The sequence below is a fragment of the Miniopterus natalensis genome, chromosome 1, assembly GCF_054644295.1.
Source record: "Miniopterus natalensis isolate mMinNat1 chromosome 1, mMinNat1.hap1, whole genome shotgun sequence".
NCBI lineage: Eukaryota > Metazoa > Chordata > Mammalia > Chiroptera > Miniopteridae > Miniopterus > Miniopterus natalensis.
In genome coordinates this window covers 197,599,124-197,616,757 of record NC_142081.1, presented here as the reverse complement: position 1 = coordinate 197,616,757, position 17,634 = coordinate 197,599,124, and the positions used below count along the sequence as shown (strand labels likewise).

Below are 17,634 nucleotides of genomic sequence, written 5' to 3'. Positions count from 1 at the left end.
TTGACACAGCACCCGTTCTGTTTTGGCAAGGACTAAATTCAGAACACAACTCGCTCCTTTCCAGGCAGCAAGTTGAACTCAACCTCTCTGTGCTCATGTGCCCACCCTTGTCCTAAGGCCTTAAATGTGGTCAAGAGGAAAGTGGCAGGATCTGAACCCACAAGGACAGGCAGCCCACTGCCCAGTCCTTCACCTCAGCTTTACACCAGGGTTGTGAGGGCCTATGGCAGATACAGAGAAGTCTCAGGCTCCTCCCAAAAGCAGTCAACACCTTATTAACAGGCATGTTGGGGGGGGGGGGGGCACGAGTGCCTCTCGTCCCTTCTACACTAGGCCAACTGAGTCTGTTAGAACCTGTGCCAACAGAAGCCCAAAGATTTCCGCATGGGCATGCAACTTCACCAACATCTCTCCTGTTCTCCTCATAGCTCAGGGGGCCAGTGGAGGAGGCTATCACCACCCAGCTTCCCGGTGGGGGGCTATGGGGGGTGAGGGATGACCAGCCTGAAAGTCGCAGAGCCAGCCGGCTACAATGCTAGGCTGAAACCCAGTGTCCCTGACTCCTGTTTACAGTCCCTTCTGATCTCTCCAAAATCCCTACACAGGACCTATGGAGATAGGTGCCAGCTGGGCAAACCTTTCAACCCAACAGTCTTGGGATGAGGCCTCTGGGTGAGGGCTATGGTCTCAGGCTATAAGGAGAACAGAAAGAGAAAGAATGTTCTGGCCAAATGAGCACGTGGAGAAGGCTGGAGCTGACTGTGGGCTCAAATCATGGCTTCACCCACTCGCCACTGAGCCTGTGTGCCAGGTTTAATCCACATCTGCAAAGAGGAACCAATTCTTTCCAGGCAAGGGAAGGAACCCCACCCACCCCCAGCCCAGATCACAACCCAGGAACAAAACAGAACATGTGGAGACTCGGGGAGTGGGCACAGCTGCACTGCAACAGCCAGCGCAGAGCAAGAGGCTGCTATCTGACTCAGCATGACTCACCCTACGCTCCACAGTCCCTGTCCCTACTTAGAAAACACTGACCATGAATCAGTCTTCGACAAAGCTCCTCCCTCCCCCATATTAGGCAGTGGTCACAGGGGATGGCCAGAAGTGTAGGATGCCGGGAGGACGGTGCACTCCCCACACAGCAATGCCACTTAAGCATCAGCCAGGCCCTGCTCAGCAGCCCCGAAAGAACAAAGACCATCTCACTACCAACAGGGAACCCCGAGATCTGTGCGTGGAAATTCTGCCCAGGGTGCTCAACCTGCCCTCTGGGGACCTGCTGTGGCAGCTTCATCTTCCTTTCCAGCTATGCCTGGCCTAATGTTTATGATTCACTGCGTTGTCATCAAAGTCAACAGGAGTCCTCAGGGAGCCTCTTTAAGGAAATTTATCTCATTTAACCCTCGAGGCAGGGCATGGAACAGCTCTGGACCTGTGGGAGGCTGTGCAGTCCAAATTCATGGTTAAAATGCGGATGCCAATGTCCCCCGCATCCACACTGCAGACAGGAAAAGTGAGGCCTAGGGAGGGTCAGGCTCTAGTGCCAGTCAAGACCACATGTAGAGTTGGGTCTGGGATCCCAAAGCCCGTGACCCTTCACTAGGCCAGTTAGAGCACCCATCTCCAGGCAAAGCATCTAGTTCTTCTCACCGTATGTCACTTTACAAGTGTGTCCCTGCCCCCATCACCTTTCCCTGAGAAGGCACTGGAGACAAATCCGAATGCCCCTGGAGGCTCACCTCCTCTGCTACTTTGGTGACTCAGCAGATTTCAAGGTGACACAACCAGAGAGCAGGCTGACTGATGCCAGTCCTGGACTCCCCTTGCTAATAAGGCACCTGCAAAACCAGGATGCTCGCCTGCTCACATAGCTCATAGGTTCTCCCTACCCCCACCCCAGAATACACACAGCGTCACAGAAGGAAGCCCGGCCCTGTGCAGGACCCCTCCTGCTGGAAATGGAACCATCCACATCACTCTACTACACGGCTATGGGGGCTGGGGACTGGGGTGCTATCCCACCCCCGTGAGATGGTCCCTCACAAACCCTGCTTTCTGCCAACACACTAACTGTGGGCTCCTGTGACCTCTCTGCCATCAGTATCTAACAGGCTTAGACTCCACTGGCTTCAAATACAAACCACCAAGTTCAACCAAAACTACATTACAGAGAAGCCCACTTACGCCAATTGTAAACTTGAACTTGAATGGTGGCCCCTCAAAGAACGCGGCACAGTTATCATCGCTGCCGGTCACCAGCCGATAGGGCCTGCTCTGCTTGATGTCCACGCTGTTGATGACTTTGTTGTGTCCCGTGATCTCGCCCACAGAAGAGCCACTGTCCCACAGGAAGACAGCTCCAAACCTTTACCCAACAAGAAGAGTCACAGGGAAAAAAAAAAAAAAAAAAATCAGTCCTGAGAAGCATTATGAGACATGGGCAGCTGAACATCCAGTGCAGCCCTGGCTCCTGACCACGCTTCACACATGCTCGTTCAGATCACACATGGAAAGCACTGTGATTTCAGCTCTATCCAGTACTGGTCAAAAGCATCAAGACCAGGTTTGTGTGGCCCAGAGCCTAGCCTCCCACATGGAAGGTGCCTTAGAAAGCGCCTGCCAGAGGACCAGTGTTATGGTGTCATTCATTTCCTTACTGGGCAGAACCAGGAAATACACCACTTTCCATCCCCTACTAGAGAGGAGATGATGCCTTGCTCTTAGATGACATTCAATGAAATGTATTGTTTTGGTTAATATTTGCAATCAAATGAAAAAGGAATTGCTAAGACCAACAAGAACGACCTAAAACACTATGAAAGAATTGATACCTACCACGTACACATTAAAAAGAGCCCAGTAAGGGGGACAGATATGTGCCTGCCAAGGTCAAGTCCTTGAAGGCAGCCATGTACCCCACGGGGGAAACCTGGGCTGTGGTATGGACCCCTCTGGTCACTAGACCCACGAGTGCACCAGCCACAAAGGGCCTACCCATCCAGTATCCACTTGCCCCACCTTCCTTAATGAGGGGACCTGAAGTGACATACCCAGCTAGGGAAAATGTCCAGTCTCCCTTGCAGTTGGTATGGCCCTGGGCAGCTACTTGGAGGGACCCCAATACTGCTTTGTAAAAACTACATCTTTCACTTTCTCTCTTTGCTGCTTCCTGCTGCCTGGAATGTGGGTGTGATGGAAGGTGGTCTAGGAATCTAAAGACAGAGAGAAGGTACCTGGGCCCCCAGACAAACCCTGAGGGGTTCTCTCATTGTTACATGTCACTGAAGCCCACCCTGAAGGAGCCAGAGGCCCAGCACCTATGGGGACTGAACACACATTCGTCCCAGCTGGCACACTGATGTCACTGCACCCCTCCCCGCAGGGACATCCGAGGAAGAAGCAGAACAGGGGACATGGCAGAGAGGAGCTGAGGCGACAGACTCACTTCTCCCTTCCTTCACCGACCACTGCGATCCTCTTACTGTCTTCCGTCCAAGCAATGTCCTTGATCTTCCCAGCGAAAGGCTGATACTCATACTTCAAGAGGTGCTCTTTCTGCGTGGTGTCCCAGATCCGCAACTTCCCAGACACATCTGTGGACACAGTAGGGTGGCAGATCCACAGTCACCGTGGGTACAGGGCTGGGTGGGCAGAGGGCATGCCCACGCAGCACCGCTTGGGAGCACAGGCCTCCTGCAGTTGGCCAAGTTGGCCTGGGAGGAGGGGTGTGCTGTAGGTAAACAATACCCCACCACTCATTGACCAGAGCCTGCTGCCTCCATGAGGACCGCTGCTGGGGCTGTGCCCCTCACCTGTGATCACCCGATTACAATGTCTGCACAGGCAGCAGGAAACCCAGGGACACAGGGAGGCAAATCCCAGGCCCTGGGACACAGCCTTGTTTCATGGCCATCTTTCTTTCCTTGTAGGGGATCTAAATGGCACATGGGCCTTGGGCAACTAGCTTCCTCAACACTGGGGAACTGAAGTTCTTCATCTACATAAGGTGACTACACTAGCGACACCTGCCCCTCCTTCGTGGCTGCTGCGTTACTAACAGAATCCGGGTACACAGCTGTGCAGTTCTGTGCATGCCCGATGTGCGAGGTGGCCCCCACAGGGGTTTGCAGACCCGGCTCCCTCGAAGCTCCTGGCTGCACCTCAGGCAGTCAGCAGCCTCACTCATTACAGTGCATCACAATCTCACAACTCACAGCTGAGGTGTAAGCCTTTAGTGAGACGCACAGGGTGGGTGTGGGAAGAAGTTGTACTACTACAGAACTGGGTGCCAGGCATCTGCTGCCCCTTGCCTCCCTGCCACCAGCCTGTCCCCAGGTTCCAAGCACCAACCCACACACCCTCCCAGCAAGTAAGCGAGTGCCATGTTCCCAGGATGCCAGGTCCACTTCAGCACCTAACACAAACTCTACAGCGGTTCCATGAGACGGCTTTTGTCCTGTTCAGGTGGGGCGAGGGAGGAGAGAGCCAGCGCCCTGCTCCAGGTGTGGCCCTGCCCTGGTCCTACCCTGTATGTGCCTCTGCAGGCCTCAAACACCTAAAACCATGCCGCCAAAGGGGAAACAAGAGGGACAGAGAGAGCGCTATCTCGAAGATGAAAGAGTTAAGAGTTAACAGGCATAAAGTCTCAGACTAGCCCTCAGTACAACACAGGCTCTCTTTAGTCACAACTAGTAACTAGTCCATGAATTAGCTAAGGCTCTGTAGGAGGCCCCTCACCTATGAAGAAAGCCTGGCATCCAGTCCAGCTGTGGGACAGACAGGAGACACACTGCCTTGCATGTGAATGTCACCAACTGAGGGGGCTTCCAGGGGGCTGGGTCATCTCTGGGCAAAGTCTAGAATGATGGCCTGGCATGTCATCAAGGGATGTTCCAAAGGTGGCCTGGACCTTCTTATGTCCCTTTGCTGAACTAACTGGCTGGTCGGGAAGAGAAAGGAAGCAGCAGGCTCGCAGGGTCAGGGAAGGAGCAGAGTGTGCGGAAAGGGCTCTTGTGTGCACTGGGCACACAGCAGGCTGCCCAGGGGCTGCACTGAGCCGTGGGGATATAGCCACAGCACAAGCCCCAGGCATCCCACTCCTACACAGGGTGAACCCCGCTCTCCCACTTCCCTGGGTTCTGTCAGCTCAGGCTCCATTCCAGGCAGTACAGTCCTTTCCCCACTGCCTCCCCCACTAGACCAGTGGCCTCCTCCATCAGCCCTGCTTGTTCATCAAGTTCTTTCCAGAAGCGGCAGGGGTGAATAAAACACATCAGGGCTGGAGACCAGGCCCTCAGGCCCGTCTGACTAGGGCAGCCCTGACATGGTCACCAGAGAACAATGAAGTGCCCAGGGTGCTAAGCCCAGTGCTAAGTGCTGGGGGCAGAGCGGACAAGCACCTGCCTGGGGCCTCAAGGGGGACAGAATATATGATATGCACACGTCTACACATGTGTGGATGCACCACACTGCAAGGGGACAGTGACTAGAACAGGCCTCTACTCATGATGGCTCCACAGCTTGCTCTCCTCCATGCTTCTTCCTAGCAACGCTCAACATCCTTCTCTGGGCTTGGGGCTCCGACTCCAGAAAGCCTGTGCCATGCAGTAGGCGGCCCTGCTTTCTAATGGTCACCTGGGAATTATGGCCTGGGTGCCCAGGGGACTGAGCACGGGGCACAGCCAGCCAGTATCAAAGTCACCTGAGGAAGCCACCACTAGGAAGAGGGAATGGGACCTGCCCTGGAGACAGACGGCTCCACACTAAGGAACGTGATGTGGCATCGTGGCTCCCTGAAGGCAGATACAGCCGCTTTGTTTAGGGCTGGGGCCCGGGGCCTGGGGCCCTGGCGTGGGCTTCCTCCCAAAACAGGCCTTCTGGAGGGTTCAGACATTCAGAAGATGGGAACCAGCCAGACTTACAGGGACTTAAAGATCCAGCAGAGGGCTGGCACCCCTTCTGGGAGTGAGCGGCAGGTTTCCAGAGGCCCTGAGATGCCCCCCACCACCCTACGCAGGCACAGTATGTACCAGGTAACATTAGCCAGAGAGCACAGAGCTCTCTCAGCTCCTCCTCCTCCTCCTCCCTCTCATACACACACACACACACACACACACAAATTTAATTTAGCCCAGGGCTCTCCTCTCTGCAGTTAATGTTTCCTTGTCTTCATTCTGAGCAAAGGACCACTGCCCTGCGATGTAACTGTGATCTCCACCCAAAAACACCTGCTCCTGCGGGCAGCTAGGGCAGCCCAACTCTCCCCGGTTCCTGCATTCAATGAGGGCGTTTTTAAGAAAGTATCAAGCTGGCCCCTCACCTGTGTGGACTATTCTCACTGACTCTGCATTAGCATCTGAGGCGACCGACTACTGTGTGGTTGAACACCCTGCTGGGGACAGAGGACAGGGCAGGCCTGGGGACTTGGGACAGGGCAGGCCTGGGCTTGCCAGTGATTCAGCAGCTGGGCTCTCGGCTCAAGGCACCAGGGCGGGGAAGCTATGCCAAGCAGGCAGTGGGGGCCTCCCAACCACATTTCTCTCCTGAGAAGACACACTTTTAAAAGGCACCAGGGCCAAATCTTAGGGTTTTAATAAATGCCATTTTGCTGGCAAGCAAGGCCAGAATAAAAAAAACTCACACAACTAAAATAAATCACAGGATATAAATCAGAGCAAGTTTTACAAATGGAGTTGGAGTAGGTCAAAACACAGAAATCATTAAGTGCCCACTACGTGCCAGACTCCAGGCCAGGCCTCCACATACAACCCTGGCCGAATAGTACTGCCCTCAGCCAGCACGCCTGTCACCCTGGGGCCTCCCAGTTTGGGTGATAAACTTGTTGTCGCGTGCCTACTAGGCAAAAGCCCTCCTTGGTATTTTTCATGCATCGCCACACTGGACCCTTCCCAAACCGACCTGGTAGGTACTAGCAGCCCGTTTACAGAAGGGAAAACTCAGGCCCAGAAAGGTAAGTTACTCAAGGAAGGCTGCACAGTCAAGGAGGGGTTGTCCCTTCAGGAACCAGTCCATGCAGAGCGCACCATGCCCAGAGTGGGGGCAATGCATGAAAAGCAGTTACTAGTGTGCATGAATCCTGGCCCTTCCCTACTGGTCGGTTAGTTCCTTCAGCAATTTCGTTCTGTCGCTCTCTGGGGATGCAGAGGCCCACACCAGCTCATCCACTTGGCTCTCCCTGGGGCCTGAGATGGGCTGGGCACAGGAATGACAGACAATAAACACTCTGCCTTGTGTGTGAATGGATGGGATGTGGGGTTAGGGTAAGTCACTGTAACTTCTGTGCCTCCCTTTCTCATCTGTAAATGGTAAAAGATCTACCTCAAAAGATTAGGTGAATAAAGACAGCATCCTAGAAGGGAAAGGTGTGTGCCCAGCCGCCCACTGAGCCACAGAGCCCGGCCGGAGAGCAAAGGGTCAGACCAAGAATGAGATGAACGCTGACAGAGGCTGAGGCCGGCATTGTGTTAGGTACCAGGAAAGAGTAGCAGATAAAGGTGACACAAGACAAAGCTGTGATTCAGAAACACACACACACACTCACACACAGGCTCCAGTAATCATGATACAGCCACCACAAAGGCCTCTGGCCAACCTCCCAAGAATATTTCTGCTGAACTTGGAGGTTGAAACCAGCTGGCAGGCTGCAAACTAAAAAGTAATGGAATGGGGCTTTTCAGTGGCTTATACTTTTTTTGTCAGCCCCAAGAGACTAATCACACTGGTTCCACCTGCCACCCCCATGTCTCGTCACCCCCCCCCCCCACCTCCCAAGGGCTGCCTTGGGCACACCACATGCACACAGTACCTCCAGAAGCAATGTAGAATCCGCTGGGTGCGTACTTGGCCACCACCACTTGATGGGCATGCTCCGTGTAGATGTCAGCAAGGGCTGGGTTCTGCAGGGAGGAGAGCCGAGTGAACATAAGGTACGTAGGAGCAGTCAAACTACTTTCCGCTCTCCCAATGGATGGACTGGGGGGAGGCAGGGCGGGGAATGTCACACCCACAAAGCTTAAGTCAAAAGCATCATAAAGAAAATCCCAGAAGTATACCCACCTGCCTACATACCTACTACCTTCCCCTCTCTGGATATAGAATTCTAGGTCATTGTAACACTTCTTTTGTCTACGGTTATAGGAGTCAAAGTAATTTTCTCTCCTACGTATTTGTGAAATATACACATGAAATAGAATTTTCATTAAAAAAATCTGATCCTAATTTTTTTCCTATTTGTGCAAGCTGCAGCTGTATTCTTCAAGTCAGAGCTAGTCTCCCATGCTCATAGCCAGCCCTGTCCCCGCTGCCACACAGAGTAGGGGAACATTGGACCCAAAACAGAGCCTCTGGCTTTGAGGTATGAGAATAGAGTGGGGCACGTAGCTGGGAGCCTCTCATCAAAACCCTTGAGTGGGAAACTCAGATTTCCACCCCCTTTCATAGCACAGACCAAAGGCTGGCTGGGCTCTGCAGCAGGAACAGGGAGAGCACCTGGGACTGAGAGCATCTTTACTGCTCAACAGTAAAGTCTTAACATATTTCCTGAAAGTAGATGACACATGCACACCCAGGAGGCCGCGGAAAACCTGGAACACACTGAGATGCTCTCAATCTGTGGCCACAGCCGCGCTTGCTTTCAGGAGGGAATAAAGACTTAGCCATTGAATCCCTGGTACCCGCTGTCAGCTTTCTATGAACCAAGTGCTCTGTGAAAAGAGGCAGCTTCCCACAGACCAGGCTGTGGACACAGGTTCCAGAGGGCTTTCCAGAAGCGGCTGCTGCAGGTGCAACTAACCTGACCCCCAACTGCCCCCCCACCTGGTAGCCTCCCTTCGCCTCATCTCCTTGCAAGATCAAAGTCCTGTACTCTGCTCAGCCTCCAAGCTACAGGATCCCCGCACACCCCACCCCCATCCCACCAGACAGAGGCCGGAGAACACCCTAAATTCTAGTCCTGTCAACCACCAGCCATCTGCCAATCCTGTAAACGCTGTAAGTCTCTGTAAACGCTGTTCCCCTGACCAGCAGCACCTCTCCCTGGCTGCTAACATTATGCATCAGAGCTAAGTGAAGAGCCACCTCCTCCATGAAGCCTCCTGACAGCCTGTCCTCAATCCTGTGCTTCTAAAGCTTTCCACACATACCGGAGGCAGCTATGACACACACTATGGTCCCTCACCACCATGTGCATTTATCTCTTTAGCCACCACAGCAGTCGGCAAATAACAGGTGCTCAATAAATGCTTTTTAAAGGTTTCATAGCCCTCTTTCACCCCTAAGACTCAACACTTACTATGTGATGAAGCAGGAACTTAATACATGTGGCCCATAAATTAACTCATGTTGGAATAAACATTTGCTAATGAAATCAGAAGATAGCAGATATCCAAAAAAGATCCTAAGAATGGTGGAAAGCAAATGAAAAGGCACTTGGCCTCACACTAGTCCTCTGGGAAGCGCAAATTGAAACCACAATGAGATACCACTATGTACCTACTGGAACCAATAAAATTAAAAGACCAGCTTCACCAAATGTTACCAAGCATGCGGGGGGCGGGACAGTGGAATGTTCATGTATTTCTGGTGGGAATTTAAAACAGAGAAGAGCTGGGCTGGTTATTTTTAGTTAAACACAGGCTTACCATACAAACCACCAGCCATCTACTCCCAGGCATCTACCCAAGAGAAAGAAACACACACATCCACAAAAAGTCATGGGCATCAACGATCAGAGCCTCATCCATAACAGCCGGAAACTAGAAACCATCTGAAGTCTCCCAACAGGAGGTGGAGAAACAACTGATCCGTGTAGGCAGCCAAGAGGAACAGCCACCAACACTCCCAACAACAGGACAATCCCAAACACACTCACGGCTCCTTTCATAAGGAATTCTAGAAAAGGAGACTGTGGTGACAGGAAGCAGCCTGGTTCTTGCTAGGGGCTGGGGGTGAAGGGAGCCCACTTACTGAAAGGGGGGGGAAGAGGTTTTGGGGAATGACTGGAATGTCCTATATTATGATTATGGACTATGAAGATGGTCACAGGACTATGCATAGTTGACAAAACTCAAGTTGTACACACTTAAAATGGAGGGATGTTTCTTGCATCTAAATTACCCCTCAATAAAACTAAGATGCCTGGTACCCATTAAATGCCTGCCTATTCCAACCCACCCAGGCCCAGATGAGCCCTCACACTCTCACGCCCTGACACTGACAAGTCCCTACACAAAGAAGCCACAAAGGTGTATGCACAGGCCACCACCACCTTGTTCAGGTGTCCATTCCTAGGCCTACCAAGGTCTTATACCCAAGAAAGCCACCGGAGGGCAACTACCACCCATACCAGCACTCACAGCCTGGTGCCTTGGTCACCTCCCTGCACTGCCTTTTAAAGGGTGGGCTCTGCAGGGGCCTCCCAGGAGGAATGGATGACCCTGGGAAGAGGTTCTGTCCTAAGAATTCCTTCCCCTAAATGGGCAGGGTATCCGCAAGCACAGGGCGTGTGAAACTCGCAAGGTTGTCCCTGCCAGGCTAAGCACCAGAATCCTGGGCTGGAAGAGGCATCACTCTTCCAAATACCACTGGGCCAGGAGTCACCAGGCTGAACATGACTGCCATTCAGCCCAGCCCCCACCCCCCCTTGTTCCACACACAGGGAAGCTGGATACCAAAGGCAGAAATGGCACCCTCCCTGTCCCCAATGTGTCTCGCCACAGATCAGGTTAATTCCGTATCAACGGGGTCCAGATGGCACCAGTACTTGGACCCAGCACCCAGTCCCAAGCCTCCCGGGGGCAGCACCTCTCCCCACCCCTCCTCCGTCTCCTGCTGTCTCTGGGAACAAAAGCAGGATTTGGGGTGAGTAGCTGATTTGGGGGAAGGGCTCTGAACTACAGAAAATGAGTCAGGGATTTAAGAAAGCCAAATCTGGGAGCACCAAGGAGCACTTCTGCTGTAGGGGTGCCCCTCCCCGCTCCTCAGGGGACCTCCAGAACTGCGCTGCAGTGTGTCCACCTGAGGGCTGCAGAGGCTGGGGCCCCCTTCCTCCAGGACTTCCTTCCTGTGCCACTACAGGCAGCAGCAGCTCTCAGTCAAGAGGGCAGACTCCAAACAGGGGAAGCCTTGGCACTAGAGGCCCTGCGGGTGCCCCTGAGATGTGGGCAGAGGCTGACAAAGCCACTAAAACCTCCTGTTGCCTTGCTTGCTTCCCCACACCTGCCCCACTCCCCAGCCCTGCCCAGTCTTCTAACAGCTCCCAAACCCACCTCTTCTTTTCAGCCCGATCAGATTCCATCTAGATCTTTCCATCCCCTCTGGGAACATGATGGTATCTTTTGAACAGATCTCTACTGTAGTCTTTGGGTCCCAACTACAATCACCTCATTCCCTCCTTGGAATCCTTCCTTCAGGAGCTGCAGGGCCTGACCCCATGGCCTCCACTTTTTCCAGATGCTCCGAGGCCCCTTCATGCCCAGGGCCCACCTCAGGGCTGGAACAGGAGCTGCCCTGGCCTCACACCCCATCCCACAAGGTGTCCCCCCCCTGAACTAGGGGCCCAGCTCAGGGCCTGCCTGACGCTCAGTCACTTCCCTAAAAGCCTGGACTAGAGGCATGACAGGAAGACACTGTGTGAGAGCAGTCGTGATGAGTCTCAGGACCATGGGCTGCCCTATCGCCCATCTGCAAAAGCAAGGTGAGGGCGCTCCCACTGAGCTGTTGGAGGACAGTTTCAGGGCCCAGCCCTCAGAGCCTGCCCTTGCCTCCCACCTGTGCAGAGGGTCCTCCCAGGAGCAGCACACTGAACAAATTCTGCCACCACCTTTGCAAGCCCCACCCTGCCAGAGGAATGGCAACATGTATCACAGAAGGGAGAGTTACTTACATGTGCTGCATCCCAGGCAGTGTCTACCTGAGCCACCCCTGTGCCCCCAAAGTCCTTTCACATTCCTCAGTCTGGGTGCTGAGGCTGGAATCAGAGGTCACCACAGCATTTTACAGGTCAGATCAAGTGATGGCCCAGGTCACAGGGCATGGCAGCTTTTCCCTCGGCTCCTGGCCCAAGAGAACCCGATGGGCACACCAGGAGGTGGGAAGGCCTATGGGCCATGCGCTGCTGAAGCTGTCTGACATGACACAGCCTACAGCCCAGGAGGGGTGTCTGCACTTCTGCAGCTGCTGAAGGTCCCCCGGATCTGCCAGAGACAGCCGGGAGCCCCCGAGACTGACTAGGCAAGGTGAGCGTGACAGTCCAGGAGGGCTGCATTTCCAGAGCCCTGGCTTTCTAAACATTCCATGCAGCACAGAAGGGAGAATTACTTAAATACACTGCAGTCATTGCTAGCTGGACCCACATGTTAACAATCTGGGCCCTCTGTCCAAGCATGACTAAGGCCAAGCTCAAATTACTGCCAAGTACCTGGCTCTAAAGCAGCCACACACAAACCTTTCTTCCAGACCCCAGGTCTGAACCCAGAGACTAAGCCCCTACATACTATCTCAAAGGACAGCGAGATGCGCCAAGTATGGTCCATTCGTTCCCTAAAGACCTCCTCACACCTAGTCTGGGTTGGCACTGGGGACCTGATGAGCACTGCCCTGCTCAACCTTCCGGGCTCCCTATCACCCAGAGCAACATAGCCCTAACCTATGATCCAAAGACCATTTCCCATTTCACCCCCTTTCTCCTCCATCAAATCACTATGTCATTGTGACATTTTTCCTTTATGTCCTTGGTTTGGAATGCCTTCCCTCCTATCCAATTCCCAATGAGATCTAAATATCTTTTAACACCCAGGCAAAGGCCACCTCCTCCAAGCAGTAATCTCTCCCACCCCTGAAAGCCTTTTCCTTTCTGCCTCCCAGCTCAGCCTCTTCCCAATGAAGCAAACCAAGCCTTAGAACAGGAGCCTGGAGGGCCTCCTGCATGACCCTGGGCATGCCAGTAGCCCACTGGACACAAGACACTGCCACCTCCCTTTCTTCCTTCCCGTCTCTCTGCCTGCCCAGGAACTTCTGAGGAGTCACAACTAAAGACTAGGGGTAGCTGCGCTGGTTCAAATCCCAGCATCTCCTGGACTCCAGAGCCCTTGCCTCTAAAAAGACAGTAGTATTAACAGGAAGATTGTGAAGACGAAGGCAGACCATGCACCATCATAGCCCAGGTAACCTTCTAGGGGTGCTTGCTAATTAACTCAGTTACATCGCACACTAACCCTGTGAAAACATCAGTCTCACAGATATGGAAACAGAACTGAATGAGACAAGTGTACTAAGTGCTTGGCCACTGCTGGGCACAAAATGTGCCCATTGAAAAACAGCTCAGATGCCAGAGGTGGTGCTCAAGCCTGTGTGCTGGACTGGTCAGTCAGTGCTCCCAGAGAACAGGGCAGGTCTAGAGTGTGCATGACATCACATTCAGTCTATGGTGGAGTGACAGCCTTTTCTGGGTAAGGCCCTGGAAAGCAAAGGTAAGCCACAAGCCAGGTGAGCAATGCTCAAAACCCAAGTCTAAGGGCTGCACCACCACAAAGCTGGGAGTGTACACCATTGAGACTTCACAAGTAAAAAGGGCCCTTTCTACTCCACTAGATACCAGTAGCACAAAAATGCCCGCAGACATTGCCAAATATCCATTTTGGGGGCGGGGGGGCGGGGACAGACTGCCTCTGAGAACCACGGATTTCAATCTTGGGCACTGAGGCCATGGGCAGGGGGCTGAATGTATGGGGGAAACATTAGGAATCAAGGACTGGCTGTACCAGCTGACAAGCACTTGCTCAGCGGGTGTGTAATCCGTGAGCAGCTTCCTAACTGGTCACCCTGTTTCAAGTCTCAGATACAGAAGCAGATTGGATAATTGGCTGCATAACTTTTCAGTGGTTCCGGTGCCCTCTGGACCAGTGCTGGGTTCTATAGGAGGGCTGCCTGACACCCACCACCAGAGCCCTGCATAGCTGTCCTGCCTATCCATGTGTTCCCCTCACACCCAGTGCTCCAGCCACAATTCTCTCCAGGCCCCGAACATTCTGAACCTTCTCGCCACCCACACGATTCCGGACTGGCACCACTGACCCTCTGGGTGTCTTCCCTGAGCCTCCAGGTGCTTGGAGCCTCCTGTGGTGAGTGGCCTGTGAAAGGCGCCTCTCCTTCCTCCGTGTCAGTCAGAACTCGAGTTCCTGAGAGTTGGTTTTCCCTACGAGACTGAGCACTGAGGACAGGCTTAGAGCCTTTGTATGGAGTGTTATGTGTGATCTGAAGCTGGGTGGCGAGGCCCTATCAGCCACAGTGTGGGAGAGCAAAGGACCAACTTGGTCTAATGTAACCAGTCCAGTGCAGTGCTGAGAGCAAGCTGGAGGAGCCAGGGTGCAAGCAGGGAGCTCAGCCTGGGCTGTTTCTGTTTCTGCAATCCAGGGGACACGACGGTGGCTTGGATGACGGTGGAAGCAGAGAAGTAGTGAAAACTTGTCAGACTCTGAAATTACTTGAATGTAGTGACAATAGGATTCCATGAGGAATTAAACATAGTGTGGAAGGGAAGGGGGTAATCAAGTCTAAGGTTTGAGGCCTGAACAGCTGGAGAACTGCATTGCTGTACTGGGGGAAGGACACGGGGGGAACACAAATGTGGTTCAGGCATGTAAAGGGAGAGATGCCAATCAGACATTCCAGAGTCTGGTCCCCACCTCCCTTTCCCATCTTTTCTCTACACCATGAGCCTGTACTCTTAACTGGCCACCTTCCATCCTGGTCCCTGCATGTGGATGGGGATTCTTTGTCTTTTTCACAGGAGTACTCTGCCCTAATAACAATCGCACCACCTTTACGGGACAGCCAACAGCCCACCAATCAAACAAGAGCCCACATGCCCAATTTACACCCAGAATATGGGCAGGCACAGCAGCATCCCATGCTGTCCCAGCCCTGCAGAAACTTACGGATGGGAAGTGAGAGCAAATGCATCCTCAAGGGAGAATGGTACACTCAGGGGTAGTGGTAAAAGTAAAGACCTTCAGAAGAAAGAGCAGCATGGGTTTCCCAAGTCAGGGGATGCCTCCTGCAATGGGGGTGCTTGTCCATGGCGGTGAACAGCTTCTGCATTGGGACCAGCTCCAGTTTGTGGCCTCCTTCACCTTACTGAGCCAGACGCCGTTTCAGAGCAATGGGCCCTTTGTGGGGTTGAAAGAGGTGCTGCAGTATAGGAACTGTTCACCATACCAGACACAGTGGGTACTTCACGTGAGGTCCGCATCTGGGGGTGAATGCAGAGGCCAAGACACACGCGTGCCCAGTCAGGGGCAAACTCAAGGGGTCCATGGTCTGCATTCCTGAGATGCTTTCATCCACTTTATTTGCCAAACTATGAGTATTTATTTAGGACCATCTCAACTTTTCTCAGAGTTTCAGGCCCTCCCTCTGGAGATCTCTGGATGATTATGATCTAAGCCCTTGGCAATGCTTCCCCCAGTTCTGAGGAGACCAGATCAGCTTTCTAGGAATCTGTGAAACTAGCAGAGTAGCTGTTAGCACCTTCAAAGCATATTCACAACCACCCACCCCCTCTCTTGAGGTGCCCAGTAATCCTGGGCAGAAATTGCCAAAAGGAGCTCCGTTTTGCAGCAGAGAAACAGCAGTGGCCAGCTTCCCCAGAGACGGGCGCAGAGGCAGGAGCACCTCTGACCCCATGGAGACCTTTCCTTTTACAGACAAGAAAGCTGAGGCCCACAGAGCCCTTCATTCCCTTAGCCAGTTGTGAGGTTCTTGAAGGCAAGCACATCTGATCAGTGACAATCCCAACCCGTGGAGCATAATCATTCACAACGGTGTGAATTTAAGTTGAAACCCCTGGGAAGTATTGCCAAGCAAAATCATCCACCTACATACTGTTTAAAAGGCCCAAGCCCAGCTCAGGAGCACCCCACCCCCACCCCAAATGGTCCTGCTGGCACTTCTAGCTTCCATCCTCCATTGTCATTCAAGCCGAGTCAGGGAGAAGAAGGATTTCAGTGTGCAATCCTGGGTCATTTCAATAATCACAGAGTAGCAGCAGGAATTTGCAAGGACTTCCCCAGGAATCGGCTCTGAAAGCATTCTCAGCCTGGGGACAGGATGCCGGCCTGTGCCAGTGACTCATGGGAATTAACCGCTTTCTGATTTTGCACTGGGGCTCAGGTTCGTAGAGGGAAGATGACGCTGGAATGCAGAGGCCTGGGTCTGAGCAGGGGCTCAGCCACACTGGGAGACCCTGGGTGTTAATAATGATTAAACGTAAGTGCCATTTACCAAGTGCTGGGTGTGTGCCAGACATGCTGGGCTGGAGGGAGGCCTCATCTCACTCAGTGGGCAGGGCAGCCAGGGGAAGTGGGGGGAGCCTCATCTCATCATCTCCATTTTACAGATGAGGAAACAGGGGCTCAGAGAGACCCAAGTCACCAACCACCCCAGGGTCAGGCAGCAGACATTCGCCTGTGCGTTCCCCCAAGTCCGGAGCCCTTATACTTATGGACTGAACCAATCTGAGCCTCAGTTTCCCCGTGAAAAAAAGAGAACCACGGCTAGATAAACTTGAAGCAGTCTTTCTGAGCTTCTGAGGTGTGGTCCCAAAGCTGAGGGGGCGTGGTGTCTTCTTCCTCCCAGGCCCCTGGGCCGGAGATGAACGGGGAGGAAGGGGAAGCAGAATTCACCCGAGCGCAGCGCTGCGCGGGGGACGGGACCCGCGCCTGGCGGGGGGCAGGGGGTACTCACATCGATGTTCCTTAGGATGACGCATTTTCCATTAGTGTAAAGGAAATTATTGCCCTTGGGGTCGCCGCCGATGATTTTGGAGACGCCCCTCTCCACCTGGGGGAGGCTGGCGAACACCTTCTCTGCGGAGACACAAACGCAGCGGCGCAGGTCAGCGGGGCCCGCCCCGGCCCCCGGCCCGGCCGAGCGCGGAGGGGAGGAGAGCGGGGGCTCAGGGCCGGTCTCCGCCGGTCACCTGTTGCCTCCACCGGGAGGGGCGGCCGCCACTTTGAAGGAGCGCAGGGGACCGCGCGACTTCCTGGTCCACAGTCCCCGCCAGCCCTTCGGGGGCGCAGGGGGCTCCACAGGGCCCGGCCCGCCGCTCCAACTTTGGGGGGGCGTCCCCGGGCCGGGGTGGCCCCCCAGGGCGGCAGGGCGCTCGCCGGCCTGCGCCCGCACCCTTCCCCCGCGCCCGGGGACCCGCGGAGCCGCCCACGCCCCGGCGGCGGCCGAGGGAGCCCGGGGCGAGGGCGCCCACCCCGGGGGACACCGGGCCACGGCACTTACTGATCTCGTACGGCATCCTCGCCCACTTGTTACCGCGCCGCGCTCGCCGAGACCCTCGGGGGCCGCCCGCGCCGCGAATCAGACCTGGCGGAGGCCGAGCGGGGGAAAAGGGACCGAAAGGCGGCGCCGGGCGTGCCGGACGCGGAGGGGGCGGTCCGAGGCCGCGGCTCCAAGGTCCGCTCGCGCCCTGCCCTGCGCGCTGCCGCTGCGGACGCGCCGAACCCGGAAGCGCGGCCCCGCGCGCGGCTCGCCCCCAGCTTTGACCATATATAGTCAAGCGCTCGGCTCGGCGCGGCGGCCCCGGCGAGCCTGCGCGGACCTGCC

At 54.4% G+C, this 17,634-nt stretch overlaps 1 protein-coding gene across 1 annotated transcript in view; it reads right to left on the bottom strand.

Annotated features, from left to right (window-relative positions):
• WDR1 (WD repeat domain 1) overlaps positions 1-17,418 on the bottom strand; it is a 33,561-nt gene extending 16,143 nt beyond the window's left edge. The window contains exons 1-5 of the mRNA XM_087828275.1: positions 17,311-17,418; positions 16,765-16,886; positions 7,829-7,919; positions 3,449-3,596; positions 2,188-2,368 (exon numbers count right to left, since the gene is read on the bottom strand). Coding sequence (XP_087684401.1) covers positions 2,188-2,368; positions 3,449-3,596; positions 7,829-7,919; positions 16,765-16,886; positions 17,311-17,326 — 558 coding nt within the window. The 5' untranslated portion in view covers positions 17,327-17,418. The remainder of the gene's footprint in view (positions 1-2,187; positions 2,369-3,448; positions 3,597-7,828; positions 7,920-16,764; positions 16,887-17,310) is intronic.
• Positions 17,419-17,634: the final 216 nt, after the last annotated feature.